This window comes from Drosophila obscura, unplaced genomic scaffold, assembly GCF_018151105.1.
Source record: "Drosophila obscura isolate BZ-5 IFL unplaced genomic scaffold, ASM1815110v1 contig_1, whole genome shotgun sequence".
NCBI classification, from domain to species: Eukaryota; Metazoa; Arthropoda; class Insecta; order Diptera; family Drosophilidae; genus Drosophila; species Drosophila obscura.
The window spans coordinates 5,310,321-5,329,690 of NW_024542679.1; the positions used below are offsets into that span (position 1 = coordinate 5,310,321).

The 19,370-nt window shown below is 45.5% G+C and overlaps 5 protein-coding genes and 1 long non-coding RNA gene across 9 annotated transcripts in view; 2 read left to right on the top strand and 4 right to left on the bottom strand.

Moving 5' to 3' along the window:
- Positions 1 to 2,754, top strand: part of LOC111068542 (ecdysone-induced protein 78C) — a 38,505-nt gene extending 35,751 nt beyond the window's left edge. For all 4 annotated transcript variants that reach the window (XM_041593254.1, XM_022358067.2, XM_041593253.1 and 1 more), the window contains 3 exons: positions 940 to 1,568; positions 1,649 to 1,924; positions 1,985 to 2,754. In XM_041593254.1, coding sequence (XP_041449188.1) covers positions 940 to 1,568; positions 1,649 to 1,924; positions 1,985 to 2,362 — 1,283 coding nt within the window. In that variant the 3' untranslated portion in view covers positions 2,363 to 2,754. The remainder of the gene's footprint in view (positions 1 to 939; positions 1,569 to 1,648; positions 1,925 to 1,984) is intronic.
- Positions 2,755 to 4,837: 2,083 nt separating this feature from the next.
- On the bottom strand, positions 4,838 to 6,089 carry LOC111068546 (inositol monophosphatase 1). The gene is made up of 4 exons (XM_022358073.2): positions 5,938 to 6,089; positions 5,749 to 5,882; positions 5,322 to 5,690; positions 4,838 to 5,269 (listed from the first exon to the last, which is right to left on the bottom strand). The coding sequence occupies exons 1-4, from the start codon at positions 6,004 to 6,006 to the stop codon at positions 5,005 to 5,007; spliced, it is 837 nt and encodes a 278-aa protein (XP_022213765.1). The 5' UTR covers positions 6,007 to 6,089; the 3' UTR covers positions 4,838 to 5,004.
- A 437-nt stretch (positions 6,090 to 6,526) lies between these two features.
- On the bottom strand, positions 6,527 to 9,102 carry LOC111068543 (protein piccolo). Its single transcript, XM_022358069.2, has 4 exons — positions 8,542 to 9,102; positions 7,506 to 8,473; positions 7,073 to 7,444; positions 6,527 to 7,011 (listed from the first exon to the last, which is right to left on the bottom strand). The coding sequence occupies exons 1-4, from the start codon at positions 8,968 to 8,970 to the stop codon at positions 6,603 to 6,605; spliced, it is 2,178 nt and encodes a 725-aa protein (XP_022213761.2). The 5' UTR covers positions 8,971 to 9,102; the 3' UTR covers positions 6,527 to 6,602.
- A 721-nt stretch (positions 9,103 to 9,823) lies between these two features.
- Positions 9,824 to 17,272, bottom strand: LOC111068544 (acetyl-coenzyme A synthetase). The gene is made up of 6 exons (XM_022358070.2): positions 16,708 to 17,272; positions 11,627 to 12,365; positions 11,397 to 11,551; positions 11,164 to 11,332; positions 10,910 to 11,099; positions 9,824 to 10,849 (listed from the first exon to the last, which is right to left on the bottom strand). The coding sequence occupies exons 1-6, from the start codon at positions 17,016 to 17,018 to the stop codon at positions 10,401 to 10,403; spliced, it is 2,013 nt and encodes a 670-aa protein (XP_022213762.1). The 5' UTR covers positions 17,019 to 17,272; the 3' UTR covers positions 9,824 to 10,400.
- LOC121404155 lies at positions 14,121 to 15,298 on the top strand. The gene is made up of 2 exons (XR_005967754.1): positions 14,121 to 14,657; positions 15,192 to 15,298. It is a non-coding gene; the product is annotated as an uncharacterized LOC121404155 (long non-coding RNA).
- A 557-nt stretch (positions 17,273 to 17,829) lies between the features above and the next one.
- LOC111068547 (glycine cleavage system H protein, mitochondrial) lies at positions 17,830 to 18,849 on the bottom strand. Its single transcript, XM_022358074.2, has 3 exons — positions 18,568 to 18,849; positions 18,205 to 18,483; positions 17,830 to 18,137 (listed from the first exon to the last, which is right to left on the bottom strand). Exons 1-3 carry the CDS (start codon positions 18,683 to 18,685, stop codon positions 18,037 to 18,039), a joined length of 498 nt encoding a protein of 165 aa, XP_022213766.1. The 5' UTR covers positions 18,686 to 18,849; the 3' UTR covers positions 17,830 to 18,036.
- Positions 18,850 to 19,370: the final 521 nt, after the last annotated feature.

Consider the following 19,370-nt stretch of genomic DNA (forward strand, 5'->3'; position numbering starts at 1 on the left):
TCACTTCAAAATGCGAAATATAAATTGAATTATTTTGGCCCCGACACAAGTCTGTTTGCCTTTCCATTTCAACAAGTTGTAGGACACCGAAATTTTCTAGTTGATAGCATCGCAATGTTGGCAATTTGCTACAACGCCAAAGAACATACATATGTACATATGTATGTATATATGTATCCACTAGTGTGTGACGCATTTTATAAGATTTATGCGTGTGCCAGTTCTTCTTTTTCTCCCACTACATACTATCTATATTCATTGCTGGGTATTTGACTAATCTTATACATATATAAATCTGTAGAGGATGCCAGAAGTGCTATCATGTTAATATTAATTGACTGTTTTGTACATAAAACTATATGTTTAAATGGGAAATAGTTTTGTGACTAATTTGCAGAAGGAGAAACAGAAATGAAAGAAATTATGTTCATATTCTACTTTGAGGGAAACCATTTTACTTTTTTAATTTTTTCTAAAATTACTTTTTGTATATTCTTTAAAAAAAAAATTGTAAACCGCGGAACCAAAAGTTACAATGTCCGGGGGAAAAACCTAGCCTAGCTGCTCCTTTAGGCATTTTTGGCAATTTTATTATTTTGTTTTCTTGGGAAGAAAAGGTGTTTTATTTTCTCAAAAATTCCGTATTTTAATCCGATTCACCAATTGGTATTCGATTGGAGTCAGGTACGCGTCAAAACTGGCATTTCTACATGAATCTTACACGAATTCTACACGAATTATTGCATAGAAAATATAGCATAGCTTGGGGCATTTTTTTTTAAGTAATCCAATAAAAAGAAAGGTCTTTTAAACATTAACTAATCTTTTAGAAAATGAATTAAAATATATCGGACACAATTATTTGTTCGTTATATGTGGGGATGGGAAACTGAAAAGTTCATAATTAACCAGTCCTCTCCCTCTCCCTTTTGGTTGCAGCTGTACGTTATGGTCGCGTTCCCAAGCGATCCCGTGAGCTGAACGGCACTGGGTCCACAGCAGGAGGTTCTGGAGCCACCTCTACATCTGCCTGCCCCTTGTTGGCCGGTGCGCCTCTAAATGTGGATGATTCCACCGCCAATAATTTGCATACAAATCAACTGCAGCAACAGCAACAAATACAGCAATTACAGCAGCAGCAGCAGCCGCCGCCGCCGCACGTGAACAGCGTCCGTGTGAAGACACCGAGTACACCACAAACGCCACAAATGTGTTCGATTGCCTCCTCGCCATCGGAGCTGGGCGGTTGCAATAGTGCCACCAACAACAATAACAACAACAACGGCAGCAATGCCAGTGGGGGTAGCGGCGTGGGCGTTGTAGTTGTGGGCGGACACGGACACCAGCAAATGGTGGGCGTGGGCAACGGCATGGGTGTTGGTTCCCACAGCGAGGTCGGTGGCCATCAGGTGACCATGTGCCACGACGGCATGGCCGGCACGGCCAACGAGCTAACCGTCTACGATGTGATCGTGTGCGTCTCGCAGGCGCATCGCCTCAACTGCTCCTACACGGAGGAGTTGACGCGGGAACTGATGCGACGTCCAGTGACGGTGCCACAGAATGGCGTAAGTACTTTAAGAAGCTCTCCTCTGTTAGCTTTGGCATCCTGCTAATGATATTGATTCTACCCCCCATCTCTGTATAGATTGCCACCACAGTAGCGGAGAGCCTGGAGTTTCAGAAGATCTGGCTCTGGCAGCAATTCTCGGCCAGGGTGACGCCCGGCGTCCAGCGGATTGTGGAGTTTGCGAAACGCGTACCTGGCTTCTGTGATTTCACCCAAGATGACCAGCTGATCCTGATCAAACTGGGCTTCTTCGAGGTGTGGCTCACCCATGTGGCGCGTCTCATCAATGACACGACGCTGACGCTGGACGATGGCGCCTATCTGACACGCCAACAGCTGGAGATACTCTATGATGTAATGACATCCTACTGGCTATGCACTGCAGATCTCTAATGTTTCCACTGTGACTTTCAGACCGACTTTGTCAATGCCTTGCTGAACTTTGCCAATACGCTGAACGCCTACGGGCTGAGCGACACCGAGATCGGCCTCTTCTCGGCCATGGTGCTGCTGGCCTCGGACCGGACCGGACTCAGTGAGCCGAAGGTGATTGCCCGGGCTCGGGAGCTGGTGGCCGAGGCGCTACGGGTACAGATCCTGCGCTCCCGGGCCGGATCCCCGCAGGCGCTGCAACTGATGCCCGCCCTGGAGGCTAAGATACCCGAACTGCGCTCGCTGGGAGCCAAGCACTTCTCACACCTAGACTGGCTGCGGATGAACTGGACCAAGCTGCGACTGCCGCCCCTCTTTGCGGAGATCTTCGACATACCCAAGGCCGACGACGAGCTGTAGGAAGATTCCCGGAGACGCCCAGGGCCGTGCAAAGCAACCGCAACAAATATTCTACAACTTGTAGGCTTAAGAACTTAGCGTTAACAGAGCATAGACGAAGAGGATACGAAGAGGTAGCATCAACATTAACTGGAAAAACACGAGTAGTTAACTAAGCTTAAAGGCATATTAGCAATGTTAAAGGCGTTCGCAGCGATTGAAATTAGATGGAAGATGGACTAGAACTCCCCGCTGAACATATCCATGCGCAAACATAAATTATTTATTTCATTGTTAAACCATAAAACCATCATCAAGCTAAGCTCCACTCCGAACATCACATCATCCCATCCGGCGGCACCCTCCTCGAGCAATCCCAGACCCCGCTCTAAGCACTGACTGGAGGATCACCCCAATCATTGGCCAGCTATCCCAAGGCATCTATCTATACGGAACTCGACTGAAGAGCGAGCGTTAAAGTTCGATAAACACTGGTTTTTTTTATTAAGAATCTTAAAATTACTATTAATCGGATATGAGATATATACGTATAGTACTGTATGTGTGTACACCTAGAGATACGGACGTAGAATAGTCTGAAAGCAAAAAGACCCATTTTGTTTGCTTGAATAAGTTGGAGGATTGAATCGATATATGAATACGAGTACATACATACACATATAATGATAACTTGATGATAAATCTGATAAATCTATACCTATGATGATCGATGCGTTTATTGTATCTGCGTGTAAATAAATCTAAATTAACTTCTAACATTAACTTGCTGCGACTTGATTATTATTTATCCAAACCTACCGCCCCCGCCCCCACCCTCCAATCAGTTGCTCGATGATCTCTCCAGACGCAATCTCGGATAGATCGTCTCCGGCAACAGCCTCCATTGAAAGTGTTCAGTTAATCACTTAAGATCAAAACTTTTGACATACATACATACCTACGATTAAGATCTTTCGGTTAGAGTACCCCTAGTTTAAGTGCTTTAAGGCTTCGTTTGTATAACTTGGAACAATCAAATTGTTTGATCAATTTTTGAATAGATTGGTGCTAAATTTGTGTGTTACGTTTACATTGAAATCTAATTAAAAAAATACAAATAAAAATATAAAAAAAACACAGACAGAAATGAAACAAAACTAAACTAAATATATACACATAAAATCTATCCATATATCAAATATATGTATGTAAAAAAAAAAATCAAAAATGGATTCTTCTCTCTAAAGCTCTGCATTGATTGTTGAATTTATACAGAAAATTTTTGTACATTTTATTAGTGTGACAAAGAAAATATTAAATGTAGAGGTAGCTACGATCCAGATCGAACCGGTTCGAACACAAACCCTCGACACTCGACTGGGCGTAGCGACCATTTTATGCTCCATGTGTACCTTTCGCTTATTGAATTAGAATATCGAGAATCAATATACTATACATATATAGACTATGACTTGCAATATCTTAGAAGACACACACTTACACACACACACACCACTTAATATGCTAGCACACATTCTGTTAAGCCTCTCCTCTTCCTGCTTCTAGGACTCTACAATTATGATTTCAAACCAAATCCAAACCCAAGCCCAAACCCAACAAATCTCTGTGTTAATTTTGTAAACCAGTGCGCATAATGGAACTTTGTGAATTAACAACTAGCATTAACAACAATAACAACAACAAAAACAACCGAACAAGAAAAACAGATTTTTAAATTACCTAATTAACTTATACATAATATATATGATATACATATGCATACATACATACACATATATATTATAATAAATATATAGATACAATTTTTTACCTACTGTAGCTTTGATTACATTTTTCAATGATGTGTCAAATTTTAAATGGTATTAACGATAGTCCATAATACTCGAACTTACTACAACTACAACTACAGCGCATAAATAAAGAAAGATACAAATTGACAAAGAACAAACGCCGACTTCCTACGAACGAACAAAAGTTCTCGCTCATCGCTCTACTCGAAAGCAAATACAGTGCAAAAAATAAACCAGATATACTCGTATGTTTACCGAACATACATATATCAATATCAAGACATAGAAAAAACATTGCTTAGAATTACACATCCGTAAATGAGTCGGAAACCATTCGACCATGCTAGAGAACGCTCCAATTCAACCTGAAAACCTATTCCATTTGTGGTCTGGAGTACAGGGCATGAGCTCCATAAAGATATAAGGCAAGCTCGCTTTACTAACATACTAAGAAATAGGCAAAACAATATTCATCACACTAAGCCGCAAACAAATTACAACAACAAATAAGCAAAAGACGATAAGAACACTGCGAAAACTAATTAGAATGAAAAACACACACACAAATACGCAGATTGTAATACAATTACAAAAAAAGTAAACAAACAAGCAGGCAAATGTCTTTGAATAAATTGATAAACAGCTGCAAAATATCATCCACTCAGATCAGACGATACGATGTATGTATGTTGATAATATAGAATACATACTCTATACACGAGTTTTATTTGGAATTTTCCATGAGTAATTGGTTGGCCATTTGGTTTTTAGGTACATGGTCGGGCTAAATTCAAATGCATTTCAGTAAGTACGTTATGTACGGAATGGATTTGCCATTTGTGAGTAGATTGCCTAATCGTCGCGAGGCTGGGGATGGAACTGCGTCAGCAGCTTCGAGATGTCCTGGGCCAGCTTGGGCGTGGCGGCGGCCAAAACACGGCGTGACATTATGTCAAACTCCCCGCCAGACGGATCAATGACAACACCGCCCGCCTCGCGCACTATCAAGTCGCCGGCACACACATCCCAGGCATGGATGCCAAACTCGTAGTTGGCATCTGCGGCGCCCAAGGCCACCATGGACATGTTGAGGGCGGCGGAGCCCAGGACGCGCAAACTATTTGAAGGAATAGTGAATGAAAAGACTATAACGTCCCATAAGAACTTACCCGTGCACATGCTTGGCCATCTTGGCGAAATTCTCGTTAACCACCTCCATTTTGGCCTCGTCACGAGTTGTTCCAAATTCGCTGGTCACCAGAGCCTTGCCCACCTCCTGCTGGCCACTCACTTGGATCCGGCGACCGTTGTAGAAGGCGCCATGGCCGCGACGGGCTGTGAAGCGCTGCTCCAGTATGGGATTGTACACCATGCCGATCTCCGTGACCTTGTTAACCTTCAGGCCGACCGAGATGCAAGAATGGGGAAAAGCATGAACAAAATTCATGGTACCATCCACAGGATCGATGATCCAGGTGGGCGCATCGGTGAGCTTGTTAACACCGGCCCCAGTGCTGCTCTCCTCCTCGCCAATGAACCTTCAAGTATCAAAACAGTCATTTTTGTTCTCCTGCTCCACTACCTGTTTGTGCCTACTTGTGGTCGGGGAAGTGCCGACGAACGCCATCCATCAGGAGCTTCTCCACATCCTTGTCCGTCTGTGTGACCAAGTCAATGTCCCCACTCTTGCACACAAAATCTTGGCGTGTCTCATTGTTAAGGGAAATCAACTGCAAGGGAAAATTCCATCGCAGGAAAGTTTCAAGTGTACTTTCCACCACTTACGCGTCCAGCCTCTGTCAAGAGGTTGCTGATGACCTCAAAGCACTTCTCCAAGTCCACGTTGTCGCCCATTGTGTGGATTTTCGTTGCGTTCGCGTTGTAGAAACAGAATGGTGCTGATTTTGATGTGCAAAATCGTTGTAATTTAATTAGGAACATACCGATATACCGATATACCGATATCGTGAGTGATTCAACGAAATTAACCCACCTAACCCCCCTCTATTTAAACAAGAGAACAACATGAGCTAAGCCGCGGAAAATAATTATATTTGAGAATGTTCCTTAATGTTCCTTTACTAACAAAAATAAATGATCACGATATCTTGCGGCTGAAGTGTACTACAATATTTCAAGTTTTCTTATTTCCGTCGGAGTATTAAATACCCCCCTGGTCGACAATGGGCTAACGTTCTTTTTGTTGTTGATCGGATGTCATATTCCTCGATTCGGTTTAATATTACTAACTAGGAGCCTCAGCCCTGAACGTCTAACTTTATCCGATAGATAAATTAATTTTTTAAAAGTTTAGCTAATTTTACGCACTTCCTTTGAACAAAAAAGTCACGAAAATGCGAACTCCGCTATGCTCTTGATACTTAACGGTTTGATATGCGATTTACTTGCATTTTATTTATACTTAGTTGATAATTAAATAATTTAGTGGCTTAGACTTCTTGGTTAGCATGCACTGGTGGTTTTTGTTTGTTTGGCGTTGCACTATTATCCGTGGTTAGGGATTCGTTTGAGTCGGTAAAGTCAGTTTGTGCGAAGAAATCTTTCGTCTCGACTTTCGGAGTTTGGGAATTTGGCTGGTCATCGCGTGGTGAGGGATAGTTTTGGTCCAACTGATCGGACAATTCCGTGGCCAAGGGCATGGATGCGGCTGCCAGACAGCGCCGGGACATGAGGTCCAGTTCACCGCCGGCAGGATCGATAACGACTCCACCGGCCTCCTGGACCAGGATCACGCCCGCTGCCATATCCCAGATATGCAGGCCAAAGTAGTAGAATGCATCGGCAACGCCTGAGGCAACCATAGCCAAACCCATGGCCGAGGAGCCAATGGAACGCATTCTGCAATCAAAGAGATTCGAGGTGATCTTTGACCTTGTCGGTTGGATCCGATCCTACTCACGCATGGGTCTTCTTGAGCAGACGCTTGGTATTGCCAAGAACAACCGTATTGCGGTCTTCGTTCATTCCAGTGCTGTACTCCTGCAGGACGAGGGCATGCTCCAGACTCTGCTGCCCGCTGGTCTTGATGGGCGTGCCATTGAGGAAAGCGCCCTTTCCCCGTCGGGCCGTGTACATTTCGTCCATGGGTGGATTGTAAACGATGCCGAACTCGGGCCGCTGATTGATTACCAGAGCCACTGAGATGCAGTAGTAGGGAAAGTGGTGCACGTAGTTCATCGTACCATCAATGGGGTCGATGATCCAAGTGGGCGCATCTGTCAGCTCCACCTGACCTGTCTCTGACTTGGAAATGGCCTCCTCACCAATGAATCTGCGAAGAGGGATCCACAGTTGATCTCGTGCAAGAGTTGTGGGCCGAAACCGAAACTTACTTGTGGGTCGGATACAGCGCGCTCATCTCTCGTATGAATTTCTCCTCCACCTCGTTATCGGTGCGGGTCAGGATATCGTGCTCATGCTCTTTGGTGGTGTACTCCTGCTTCCCCTGGTTAGCTGCCAGAGCAATGGCACCCGCCGCCTTCACCTGTTTGCTGGCCACAGTGAAGAGCTCCTCCACAGTAGGTGGCTCCTTTGACGATATCGGTACAGCAGTTCCACTGGTTGCTGCATCAACCATATGGGGTGGTATTTCCGATGGTATATCACTTTCACTGCTACTATACTCCATTAGCGATTTCTTTTTATCCGGCTCATCACTTGCACTAGCTTCTGCTTCAGTAGCCTCTCTGGTGCTTACGGTGGCAACCTTTTCACTCTTTTCACTCTCATCTGTGGGCCGCATGGGCACATCATAATGAGCAATTTTTTCAGTGCTTGTCCGTGTCCGAGTAAACTCCTTCGCCGGGTCGATCGTGTAGTCGGTGTTGATCCTCTTTGTGTTGCCCGTATCCTCTTCTGGGTCCTTCCAAACGTCTGTCTGATTGGGATTCTTACAGGGCATGCCGCATGCCTCGTTGCAAGCCCCATCTTTACCGCGTCCATGTCCTGGCCTTGCTGGCACAGGACAAGCACCCGTAACACACCCACTACTGTACATTGTGGGCGGCGGCATTCGCACGTCCTCCGGTCTCGGAGGTGGTGGAGGTATCTTATCGGTATCCACTGGCTTTGGGGCAGTCCTCGGCTCTTCGGGCCTCGGTGGTGCTGGCGGTAACAGAACTTCTTTTGGACTTGCATCTTGTGGCTGCACCTCCTTAGGTTTCTCCGGCAATTGCGTTTTTGAACTCTCCTGTGTTGGACTTGCCTCTTGTGGCTTCACCTCCGCAGTTTTCTCCGGTAATTGCGTCTTTGAACTCTCCTGTGTTGGCAGCTGAGATTTCGATAACTCCGCAGTTGGTGTCTGCTTCCCGGACAAAGTGGACAAGGTGGACAAAGTACTCGGCAGTAGAGTAAACGTGATGAGCTTACCTTTGGTTTTCGCTCGGAGATCATGATGCGCGTCACCCTGGGATCTTGGGCTGTGGCTTTAGTTTCCTCCAAGCCAAAATCCGTGGCAGCATTGTATGGGTGGTCCTCGGAGTGGGCCTGTTGTTCTGTCCTGGTTTCATATTGAGGAAGTTCAGAGGGCGTATCGGGTGGGCTCGCAGCCACAGAATCTGGCTCAGGTGACTTATCCGGAGGCGGAGTCACGATTTGAGCTCTATACTGAGACACGGTGCGCTTGACCGTATTGCCACTCTGCGTCGATAGACGGCGCGCATCGTCCGCCTTCTTCAGAGCCGCTACCCGCGGATCCTCCTGTGTGGCTTCATGGTCCTCCAGACCAAATTCTAAGGCTGCATTCGTGGGCCGTGTGGGTTCCTTACTCTCGTCTTTCTTCTCGTCCTGGTCAGGCATTCTGCTCCCTAATTATCGCCCCACTGCCACCAAGAAGTCGCACGCCCGAGCAAAGCCGAAAATTTTGTTCTCGTTTGTTTTGGAAATTTAGACTGGAATAATCATGCTGGAAGTGTCTTTGCCAGGCCAATGCGATCTGAATTTCGTATCGCTAAAAAACCAAACTGAATCGATTAAATGATCTTTCATCCGCATCTACATGCGAGTACCAACATGCGAGTATTGAAACAATAAACTTTATTATACACGTACATATACGTAGATATACACATTCAGATATATGTATGTACCTATTTAAATAAATATATATATGTGTATATAGACCTTGCCAACACTCTGTAAAACTAACACACTTTTTACACTCCCCATCCATAGTTCTCATTGATGAACCATCCACTAGCGATCGATCCTCCTCCAGGTATGTAGATCTCAATTAACAACAATAATAATCAGTATAATATTTTTAGGTTTTTGCAGCAGTAACGTCAATGATATGTTTCGTTGCAGTAAGTCTTCAGACCATATAACAGACACATAGTATACACATATATGTTCGAGTACGAGTATGTACGTGGATTATCCCAGTAGTGGTTCTCTAAAATAATTTATGTCTTGTAAGTATCGTAGATTCTATGTAGGAATAATATCAAGCTTATGTGCCCACACTGATATGTATCGTTCACAATCTTATATTATATAAAAACGGGAGGGGGGGCGCAGGGACAAGTTCCGGACTTACGTGTCGTGGCTGCAACGTGGCTGAAAATGTGTGGAGATCGAACGAAAGGAAGGAAGGAATACTACAAAGCATAAGAGCATACAACTGAAAAGTGGGTGGTGATACTGGTGTGAATTTGTGGCTATAACTGGAGTCGTGTATATATTTTGTATCATATCAATTCTACTAAACATACATACATAAGTGTAAAGATATATAATTAAATTTGTATCACAACGAATTAGCAAGAACTTAGGCTACGACTACAACAAAGAAACAAAAGAACTGGAAAAAATGTATGTGTGTGCGTGCTGAGCATGGGTTTAACTACGGTGATTGGGGCAGGCAGGTGGATCCAGCAGCATCTCTATTCCGTCTGTCGTCAGCCGCCTGCCAACGTTTTACTTACGCACACGGCTTAAGAACTAAATAGAATTTATAAAGAGTTAACCACGTCGTAACCCGGAACGAAACCCGGAACGGGACCAACATTTAGCATTAGATATACACTACATACATATATATATATATATAGGTAGGCATGTGTAGGGAGCGAGATTTACAGGACACGTAATCGGGATACGTATAAGCACTGGACTAGGGTCCGGGGCCAGAGCCAGGGCCAGGAACAGGGGTTCAAATGCGTCCGCGTTGGAAAATGGCCAATGTAGAGGACAAGCCTGGGATGGGAGGTACACGATATCTTGGCCATCTACTTGGCCTCCACCGGACGATTGGCAAACAGCTGCTCCACAATCTGCTCATCGGCCAGGGTCGAAGTGTCGCCCACATTGCGATCGTTTACGGCTATCTTGCGGAGCACGCGGCGCATTATCTTGCCGGAGCGCGTCTTGGGCAAGCCAGGGGCATTCTGGATAACATCGGGCTGGGCAAACGGTCCAATGCGCTCGCGCACCATCCTTTTCAGATCCGAGATGAGCTTCTGGTCGAAGGGTTCGTTCTCATTGGGCGTGATGAAACAGTAGAGGCATTCGCCCTTCACCGGATGCGGACGCGAGACCACAGCGGACTCGGCCACGCGCGGATGCTCGGTGAGCACGGACTCCACCTCGGCGGTGGACATGAGATGTCCCGACACGTTCAACATGTCATCCACGCGGCCAGTGATCCATAGATAGTCATCAGCATCGCGACGAGCACCTGTTCGGGGGGTAAAATGCAATCAGCTGAATGCCAAAGAAATTGAGTTCCAGCACTCACCATCGCCAGTGCAATAGTAGCCAGGGAATTTCGAGAAGTAAGTGTCCTCGAAGCGCTCGTGGTTGTTGTACAGAGTGCGCATCATGCCTGGCCAGGGCTGGGAGAACACCAAGTAGCCCTCGCCCTCGCCTTTGATCTCAATGCCACACTCATCCAGCAAAGTGGGCTTAACACCAAAGAATGGGAACGACTAAGGAATGAATGGTACAAAGATTACTCAGGGATTCGATTCCTTAGCCTTTTTTTTCACTTACAGCTGATCCCGGCTTCATGGGCGTGGCACCTGGCAAAGGTGTGATGACATGACCGCCAGTTTCCGTCTGCCAGAAGGTGTCCACAATGGAGCACTGCTCCTTGCCAACGACGCGATAATACCAGAGCCAGGCCTCCGGATTGATGGGCTCCCCAACGCTGCCCAAAACTCTGCAAGCAAATGAGGATTTAGCACACAGATTCGGGGATCCATGGATTCCAATTCGAAACCTACTTGAGACCACTAAGGTTGTGCTTGAGGACCGGTGCCTCGCCGAACTTCATCAGCGCACGGATGGCCGTGGGGGCGGTATAGAACTGGGTGACCTTGTACTTGTCAATGACGCTCCAGTAGCGATCGTTTCCGGGAAAGAATGGAGTGCCCTCGAACTGGAATAGCCAAAAGCCATGCCAAGCATGTGTTAGTTACTGCGTCCCATGACTGGGGCTAATCAGAGCACTTACAATAACTGAAGTGGCACCGTTGGCCAGGGGCCCGTACACGACGTAGGTGTGTCCGGTGATCCAGCCCACGTCGGCAGTGCACCAGTAGATATCGCCCGGCTTGTAGTCGAAGACGATCTTGAATGTGGTGGCTGCGTACAGCAGATAGCCGGCGGTGGTGTGGAGAACACCCTTGGGCTTGCCGGTGGAGCCGCTTGTGTAGAGCATGAAGAGGGGATCCTCGGCGTCCATCCACTCGGGATAGCAGGCCGGCTCCTTGTCTTCCATCTCCTCGTGCCACCAGTAGTCGCGATCATCGGTCCATGGTATCTCCTCCTCCACATGGTCTTCCTGGCAGGGCGTCACCCGCTTCAGGTGCGACACCACAATGCACTTCTCCACGGAGTGGCCCATCTCCTCGACCTTCTCCAGCGCCGTGTCGCAGAGGGCCTTCAGGTACAGCGGCTTCTCCCCGCGCCATGCCCCATCGGCCGTGATCAGCAGCTTGGCCTTGCAATCGACTATCCGCTCCGCCAGGGAGTCCGGCGAGAAGCCGGCAAACACAATCGAGTGCACCGCCCCGATGCGGGCGCAGGCCAGCATGGCAATCGGCAGCTCCAAGATCATGGGCATGTAGATGGACACGCGATCGCCCTTCCTAATGCCATGGTCCTTCAGCACGTTCGCGAATCGGCAGACCTCCTCCAACAGCTTGCGGTAGGTGAGACCGCGCGAGTAGTCGTCGGGGTGGTTGCCCTCCCTGCAAAGAAAGAACAGAACAGCCATGAGGAAACATATCATGCATATCCAGCGATCGCTGGCAACGTTCCCAACCAACGGATGGATCGTATACAGGGTGTTTCGTAATTATCCACAATTACGCCCACCCAGCGCCTCAATTGGATCACTTGCTGTAATTTGGAGCTTCCTAATTGCCGGAGGAAACTTAATTCGATTTTCTAAAATCATAATTTAAATTTTTCTACCAGTGGCAGACAGAATGCGAGAGTACGAGATCTTTTGCTTTCCCCTTTTCATTTTGAACTTGGCAACAGATGAAATTAATTCCCCAAAAAATGCAGACAAAAGTGTCTACAGTATAATATAATAAAGGAATCATCGCTGGAAGGGGTTGGATTCCGTAAATACCATAAGTTCAAGGCATCCAAAAACTCTCTAATTTCGCTAATTTATACCCCAATTTCTCTGAGTGTGCTAAACAGTATGATTGTTACAATTAAACGTATGCATTTAACATTAAATGTAAGACTTTCAAAGCTTGGGAAAGCTACAATAGGGGAACAGAAATCGTGACTGTTCAGATCGTGTTTGATTTCAGCGACCAAAACGGATATAAGCGCTACTCGATCTGTTCACGGAAAACACGCAATGGACAAACAATTCTAATAGAGAAAGCGAATTACCGTAGAACTTTTGGAGGTCAAGGCGTGTGGGAGATTTGTTTACCAAAAACAATTGTAAACGTTGTCTAAGCTGTAAAAAGCACAGGTGTAGACAAAATGCAATCATTATAAGTATAAAACTGTCTGAAGGGAGCACTCGTATAAATCATTGTGTAGTGTCCGTCACCTGATAAGAATTAACCGTCTATAAAACGGTTAGTAATTTTTTTATATGTCACAAAAAGAAAGCAGGAAGAATACAGCACTGAACAGCATTAGCACTGATCGTGACGTCCCTCAGGTTTATTTTGGAAATGCTGACTGATCGGCGGGGCGGCGACCAAAGTTCGTTCATTGTTTGCAGCGATGTGGTGGCGGAGGGTGGTGGGATGGTTTGATTGGTGAGGTAAGGCTGTGAGTTGGCCAATACTCATGAAATGTTATCCCACTTGAGCGAAATACTTGTTTATACAACCGACATACACGCGTACTTGTCAATTAGTAAGAGGCGTCCAAAATAAACAAAATACGCATCGAACTCGCAACCTTTTCTTTTCGGTAGAAAAGCTCTTTCCAAAGTGAACTTACAGCTATGTATGTACCACCTTCAAATCTCCTTCTGCTGAGAACGGACATCCCATAATGCTTATCAAGCAACACTATTTATGTGCGTGCCACAATTATGACTAATTTTAGTAAGTGGAAGAAAAAGTGGCGCGACGCGCCAATCCCTGCCGATTCAAGTGTATTAATTTTCAATTTGGAGGCATAATCGACCCACTCACTGGCCTGTCCCTAATCACACGGACCCATCGGTAGACAAGAAATTTTCCATGCTGCCTTGGAAACACCTCGTGAGCGCCTGCCTCGTCTCGATGATTGCTTGATCACAGCCAGACGCGTGGCGGCGGTACTTGCTCTTATCAGAAATCACTAAAATTATATGCTACCAAAAGAAATGGCAACAAATACAACCAAAACAGGAGAACGTCTCCCCTCTCTCAAAAGATTATTAATATAACCTTGTGGAGGGTATTTATTATGTTGATAATCATGTGTTTGCAAAACACCAGTAAAGGAAGTATTTCCGACTAAATAAATTAGCTATAGATTAGTACGAGTCTCAATGCAACGTGTCCTTCAGTACGTCTGTCTGTTTCTAAGCAAGATAGTCTCCGTTTTGAAGTCTTCTTTATCGGCTATGGCAGTTGAGTACCGATCTTTGTGAATGGGTATCAACAGTTTCGACAACCCTTCTTCTTGTTAATAATGGAATAAAACACAAGCAATAACTACAACACGGACTTATCTAAGTAGCAGCAGAAACAGCTGTTGATTCGCGTGTCGAATAAATCCCATCGAATGTTTTCGTTTCTCTCTCTCTCTCCCTCTCTGTCTTTCCCTATCGGAGCGTCGCGGCGTCTAGCCGGCCCTACAGTTTGACAGCCATAATCGTATGATGCTGCTGCCTGCTGCTGCTTTTGTGTTGAACACCTTTACAATTTTGGGTGTGTTTCATATTAGCATATGTATAAACGCCAGCTTACATAATCAACAGACTGCAAAAATGATAACACATGAAACAAGAAAAGAAGTGCCCACACAGCATTTATACGGTTCTTTTTGGCTGTCTCCCGCAAAAATCACAGGTACACGACATTTCCTCCACACATTCTGTTCTTTTTTTTTTTGACGGCTTCTTTTATGCCCACCCTCTCTCTATCTCTCTCCACTCTCTATCTTTCTCAGTCTGTCTGTTTGTCCACCTCTGTCTGTGTGTGTGCGTAAATCGCTCTCTAATTGGTTGTGAGTAATCAGGCGATGTGATCGCGTGATTCTTCAGCAGCACTCAAACAGCGCCTTCAAAACTATTAGGGCCGCTCAAACTGTTAGTTAACGGACATGAACTACTCTGTCCGTCTGTTAATGTCAAGGTGTCTGCATTCTACAAGTGTTTCCCACAATTTTCACCACCTTTTGCCCAGACACCACACACTAAGCACCCCTCCAGCTGACACACAAAAACCCGCAAAGCGTTTAACGCAATTTGGCGCGACGAATAGACGCGCTTAAATCAATTTGAATAAACAATTTGCGCGAATTGTCAAATCGCTTACATAATGCCCGCCCTACAGCTTTCGCTCGTGCTAGGTTTTCATTTAATGTATTTCATTTAAATTAAGTTTTTTGTGCGGACATTGGTTTTGGAACCACTTTATTCCTATGTTTATATGTGGACTACTCCCAGTGCTATCTTTCAATAAAAAATGTGTGGGCTAAATAAAAAGTTTAAGATGTTGTTTTGCTTTGGCTTTGGTTTTGCAACAAAATTATCTGGGACATTCCGTTCGAAAAGCGCTAATTATTGCTCATTACGCGCCAGCTTTTATTTCATTTCATTTTTATTATATTTTATCTTATCTAAGGGTAGGGTAGCGAGGGCAGCGGCTCTGATTGTGCCACGAAATTGAATAGTTTATGTGAAAGAAATGAAAAGAGAACCCAATAGTGATGAGTAGTCTTAAACTAATATATATGTATATACACAACACATACACATATGTATACTCCGAGTATATGGATTGGGAACCTCCTACTAATGACCTTGTAATTGCCTTTCAATTACCTGACTTTCATTTACATTTCCTTGGGCACACGAGCACTCTAAACTGTTCGAACCCTCCTGTTGGTGATAACCCCGAGATAAGCTCATTAGCATTAACATTTGTTGAACATTGCTCATTGTTTTTTTTTTTTTCTGACAAACTGCTCTCGATGATGAAGATGAACTTTGGGCTGCAAAACACCAAATCTCTCCATCATCCAAAACAAAGTACTCATGCCGGGTGCTATTGCGTTGTGAGTTGCCGTTGCCTCTCAAGGAGGCACCATTCCGTGCTGCACTAATCAGGGAAGGGCCTGGCCCATCTCTAAACAATATTCTGATTACAAATAGATTCGCACTTCAACCTGGGGGTGTACTGCTTGGGTATGGGTGGAAGAATGCCTCTATAATATTTGCTATTATTTGTTAGCTTTACGTCGAGTATTTGCATGGCGTGTGTGGAAAAGAAAACAAATATAACAAACACAAAGCTCTTTTAGGCAGGTCGCACCGTAGCATCGAAGATCAAGCAAGTCAGGGACGTATCGTATCGAGGCTTGAGGAACGTCGACCCTGACATTGACCCAAAGTGCTGCGCTCCAAAGGTAGTTTTGTTGCACGGTTAAGCATCCAAAATTGATTAAATTAAAAGTCATTTGTGTCGATGTCACATTTGGCATGCAAATCATTTACCAACCAATTACAATTGGGAGCAATCAAAACACACACAAAATAATGCTGACATTCGTCTGAATAGTAAAGTTCGTTTTTTTTCCTGCCAAAATCAATGGCAGTATGCCCGTGTCCTTGGCCCCCAAGAAAATTCAAGAAAAAGTAACTGGAAACATCTGTTCTGTTCTGTCTGTCTGTCGGCCTGTCGGTTTTGTGCCTGCGCAGTAAATCACCTAGATATTTCCCGCACCGTACCTATCTACGTCACGAGGCGAGAGTTTCGTAACCACACAAGAGAAAAATCAATACTGTTGTCCTTTTCAGAACGTGAGTGTCCCTTGAAACTTTTGTTTTCATGCACAACCTACGCAACCGAATGCCAATTGTGCGTAAGGACTGTTTTGGACAGCTCTGGGACTTACCAATAGTAGGCGATCTGATCGCCCAATCCATTGCGGACATTGCGATCGAGGAGATTGTAGCAGATATTGGTCGAGGCACCCTCCATCCACTTGATGTAAATGGGTCCCTTCGAGATGTTGAAATTGTATTGCAGAAACTTTTCCTGATCGGCGGGCGTCTCCCAGTGGAACTGCTTGGCCACACGGGACCAGAACTCTGCGGGATTGTCGAGGGACTCCTGGTAGAACTTCTTGTACTCCTCGAAGCTGGATATGTAAGCGTTTTGGCTGATGGCCGGATTGGGATCGTATATTGATTTTTCCGCTGGCATTTTGTCTGTTTTTTTGTGTGTGTCTTTTGGTGTTATTCTGTGGCAGAATTGATTTGCTTCCTTTTAGCCTTTGTTCGCTGTTTCACTTGTGTTGTCCTTCCTTTGATTATCCTTTGCTCAGCGGGAGCTGCCGTGGCCGTGGGGTGTGTGTTGTGTTGTGTGTCTGTGCTTATTGTTATTACGGACTGGTTCTCGAGCAGCACGCGCTTTCTCGCACCGCACGGAGTGAGTTTGAGTGACGGAATGACTGCTTGGCCGCGACACAACGAAGCTTTTTGGCATTCGCGAGCTTTGGCGAGAGCAAAAGCTTCTGCTGTGCCGTGCTAGTTTTTCAAGTTCAAAGAGACAGAGTGCTGGGTCTTATCAGCATCCCATCCCTACTATGGTCTGACAGACACCACCGCCGTCGTCGATCCTTATCGGAATCACGACGGCGTAACTTTCCAGAGAAGTAGGTGTGTACGGTCTCCGTCCAGTTCCCGGCTTCCGTTGCGGCTCCTAGCTGCACATTAATCAGGTGATGCCAGACACTTGAACTCTGACGATTGGCGTGTGCCATCGGTCGTCTCGGCCACAGTATTCTACACGCGACGCGGCTGATTCCATTGTGCATACCACGCCGCACAAAGCTGATCTCAGCTTTGACACATTAAGACTCTCTCTTTGGACTCTTCCTCTCTGGGTTTCACTCAATCGTTTGAGCAATCTTCGAGCGATTGCCGACGCCTTCTCTTAAGTCTCTTATCGCTAGGTTTCCATGGGGGAGCAGACATTGGCTGCCGCAGGTCAATACCAGAGACGGCGATTGCCCTTTTCAAATATTATGTTTGGCTTTACTGTCGATTCTTATTCGTAACAATTTTCAAGTGCTACAACAACGTGGGCATGGAGGGATGTGTGGATGAGTTTTGGGGTGAGTTTTTGGTGTGCGAGAGATAACAAATGCGTGAACGTTGTTTGTGTCTGAAGGCTAGACTCAAGTTTTGGGGGCAGTTTCCATGCCATGTGTTCCATGTGTTTAGTGTTCTTCGCTGCTTTTCACAAAGGCGCTGTATTGCTCTTCAGTCATAAGTTTCTCGTATTCGGTGGGATTCTTCAGATCAACCTTAAAGAGCCAGCCTATTGGGGAAAATATACAAAAAAGGTGTTAGAAATATCTCAAAGTACTCGTCATGCCCGTGCTCACCTTTGTCATAACAGCTGCTGTTGACCAGAGCCGGCGTGTCCTCTACTTGAGCATTCTTCTCGCTCACCTTGCCGCTCACGGGCGAATACACCTCGCTGGCAGCCTTCACACTCTCCAGGGCACCACATTCGTCATCCTGCTTGAGCTCTGTGCCTGGCTCCGGCAGCTGGGCAAAGACCACATCGCCCAATGCCTCCTGGGCATAGTTTGAAATGCCAACGATGGCCTTGGTGGCGTCCAATAGCTCCACCCACTCGTGTTTGTCTGTGTAGCGGCGCTCTGCAAGAAATCCACATGCAACATTATCAGTTTTAGATACACAGTGACTCGCCAACTGTATATGTTATTGCATAAAGTCCTTACCCTTGTCCAGCATGCTTGTTATGTGGAAACTACGCCACTGAGCTGTGGCTAGGGGCGTGGCACGCAATTGGTGGGCCACCTGCACACCGATCCGAGCGAATTTTGTTATGAAAACCATTTTTTTCAAGTCAAAAACAAAAAGTTAGCTAAGTCGGCTGACGCTTGAGAAGAGATTCGATCCGTTCCCCGGTGTGTTTCGATGACAAATGACTAAAATATAAAACACACGAGCCCAAGCTACGTTTCACGCCCGGCTATACTGTTTAAAGTCGAATCTTTTCCGGCTTATCACGAATCGAAAAATTTTTAATACAATTTTTGACCCGTTTGACTTAGGATTTATCGATAAAAACGAACTTAACCCACTTAGCCCCGCTCTCTTTAAACAGGTGAAGAGATCGAGTTTAATGGTAAAAAAGAATACTGTTTGTAAATGCTTTTTGTAGGTTCATCATTTCTCGTTACATACAAGAGTAAATGACCACGATATCTTTTGAGATGCGTACAAAATGTTCAAGTTTCATAATAACTATTCGTGCATAAACTGAAATACCCACTGGTCGACAATGGGTTAAGCGTTTTCTGTCAAAACACACGCCAAAACGCGTCAGGGTTGAGGTCGATAGCGGTTGAAATCAACACTGTAAATGGTTCGATTGGGCGCGCATTTGAAATATAACTATTATAAATAGTTAGGTAATCATTAGCTAGCCATTAGCATGCTTATTTTTCAATTCTATTTTTGTCCACTCAAAATTCCGCGATAATCGCGTCGCAATTAAATCGTTGCTGGGGGCCGTCTT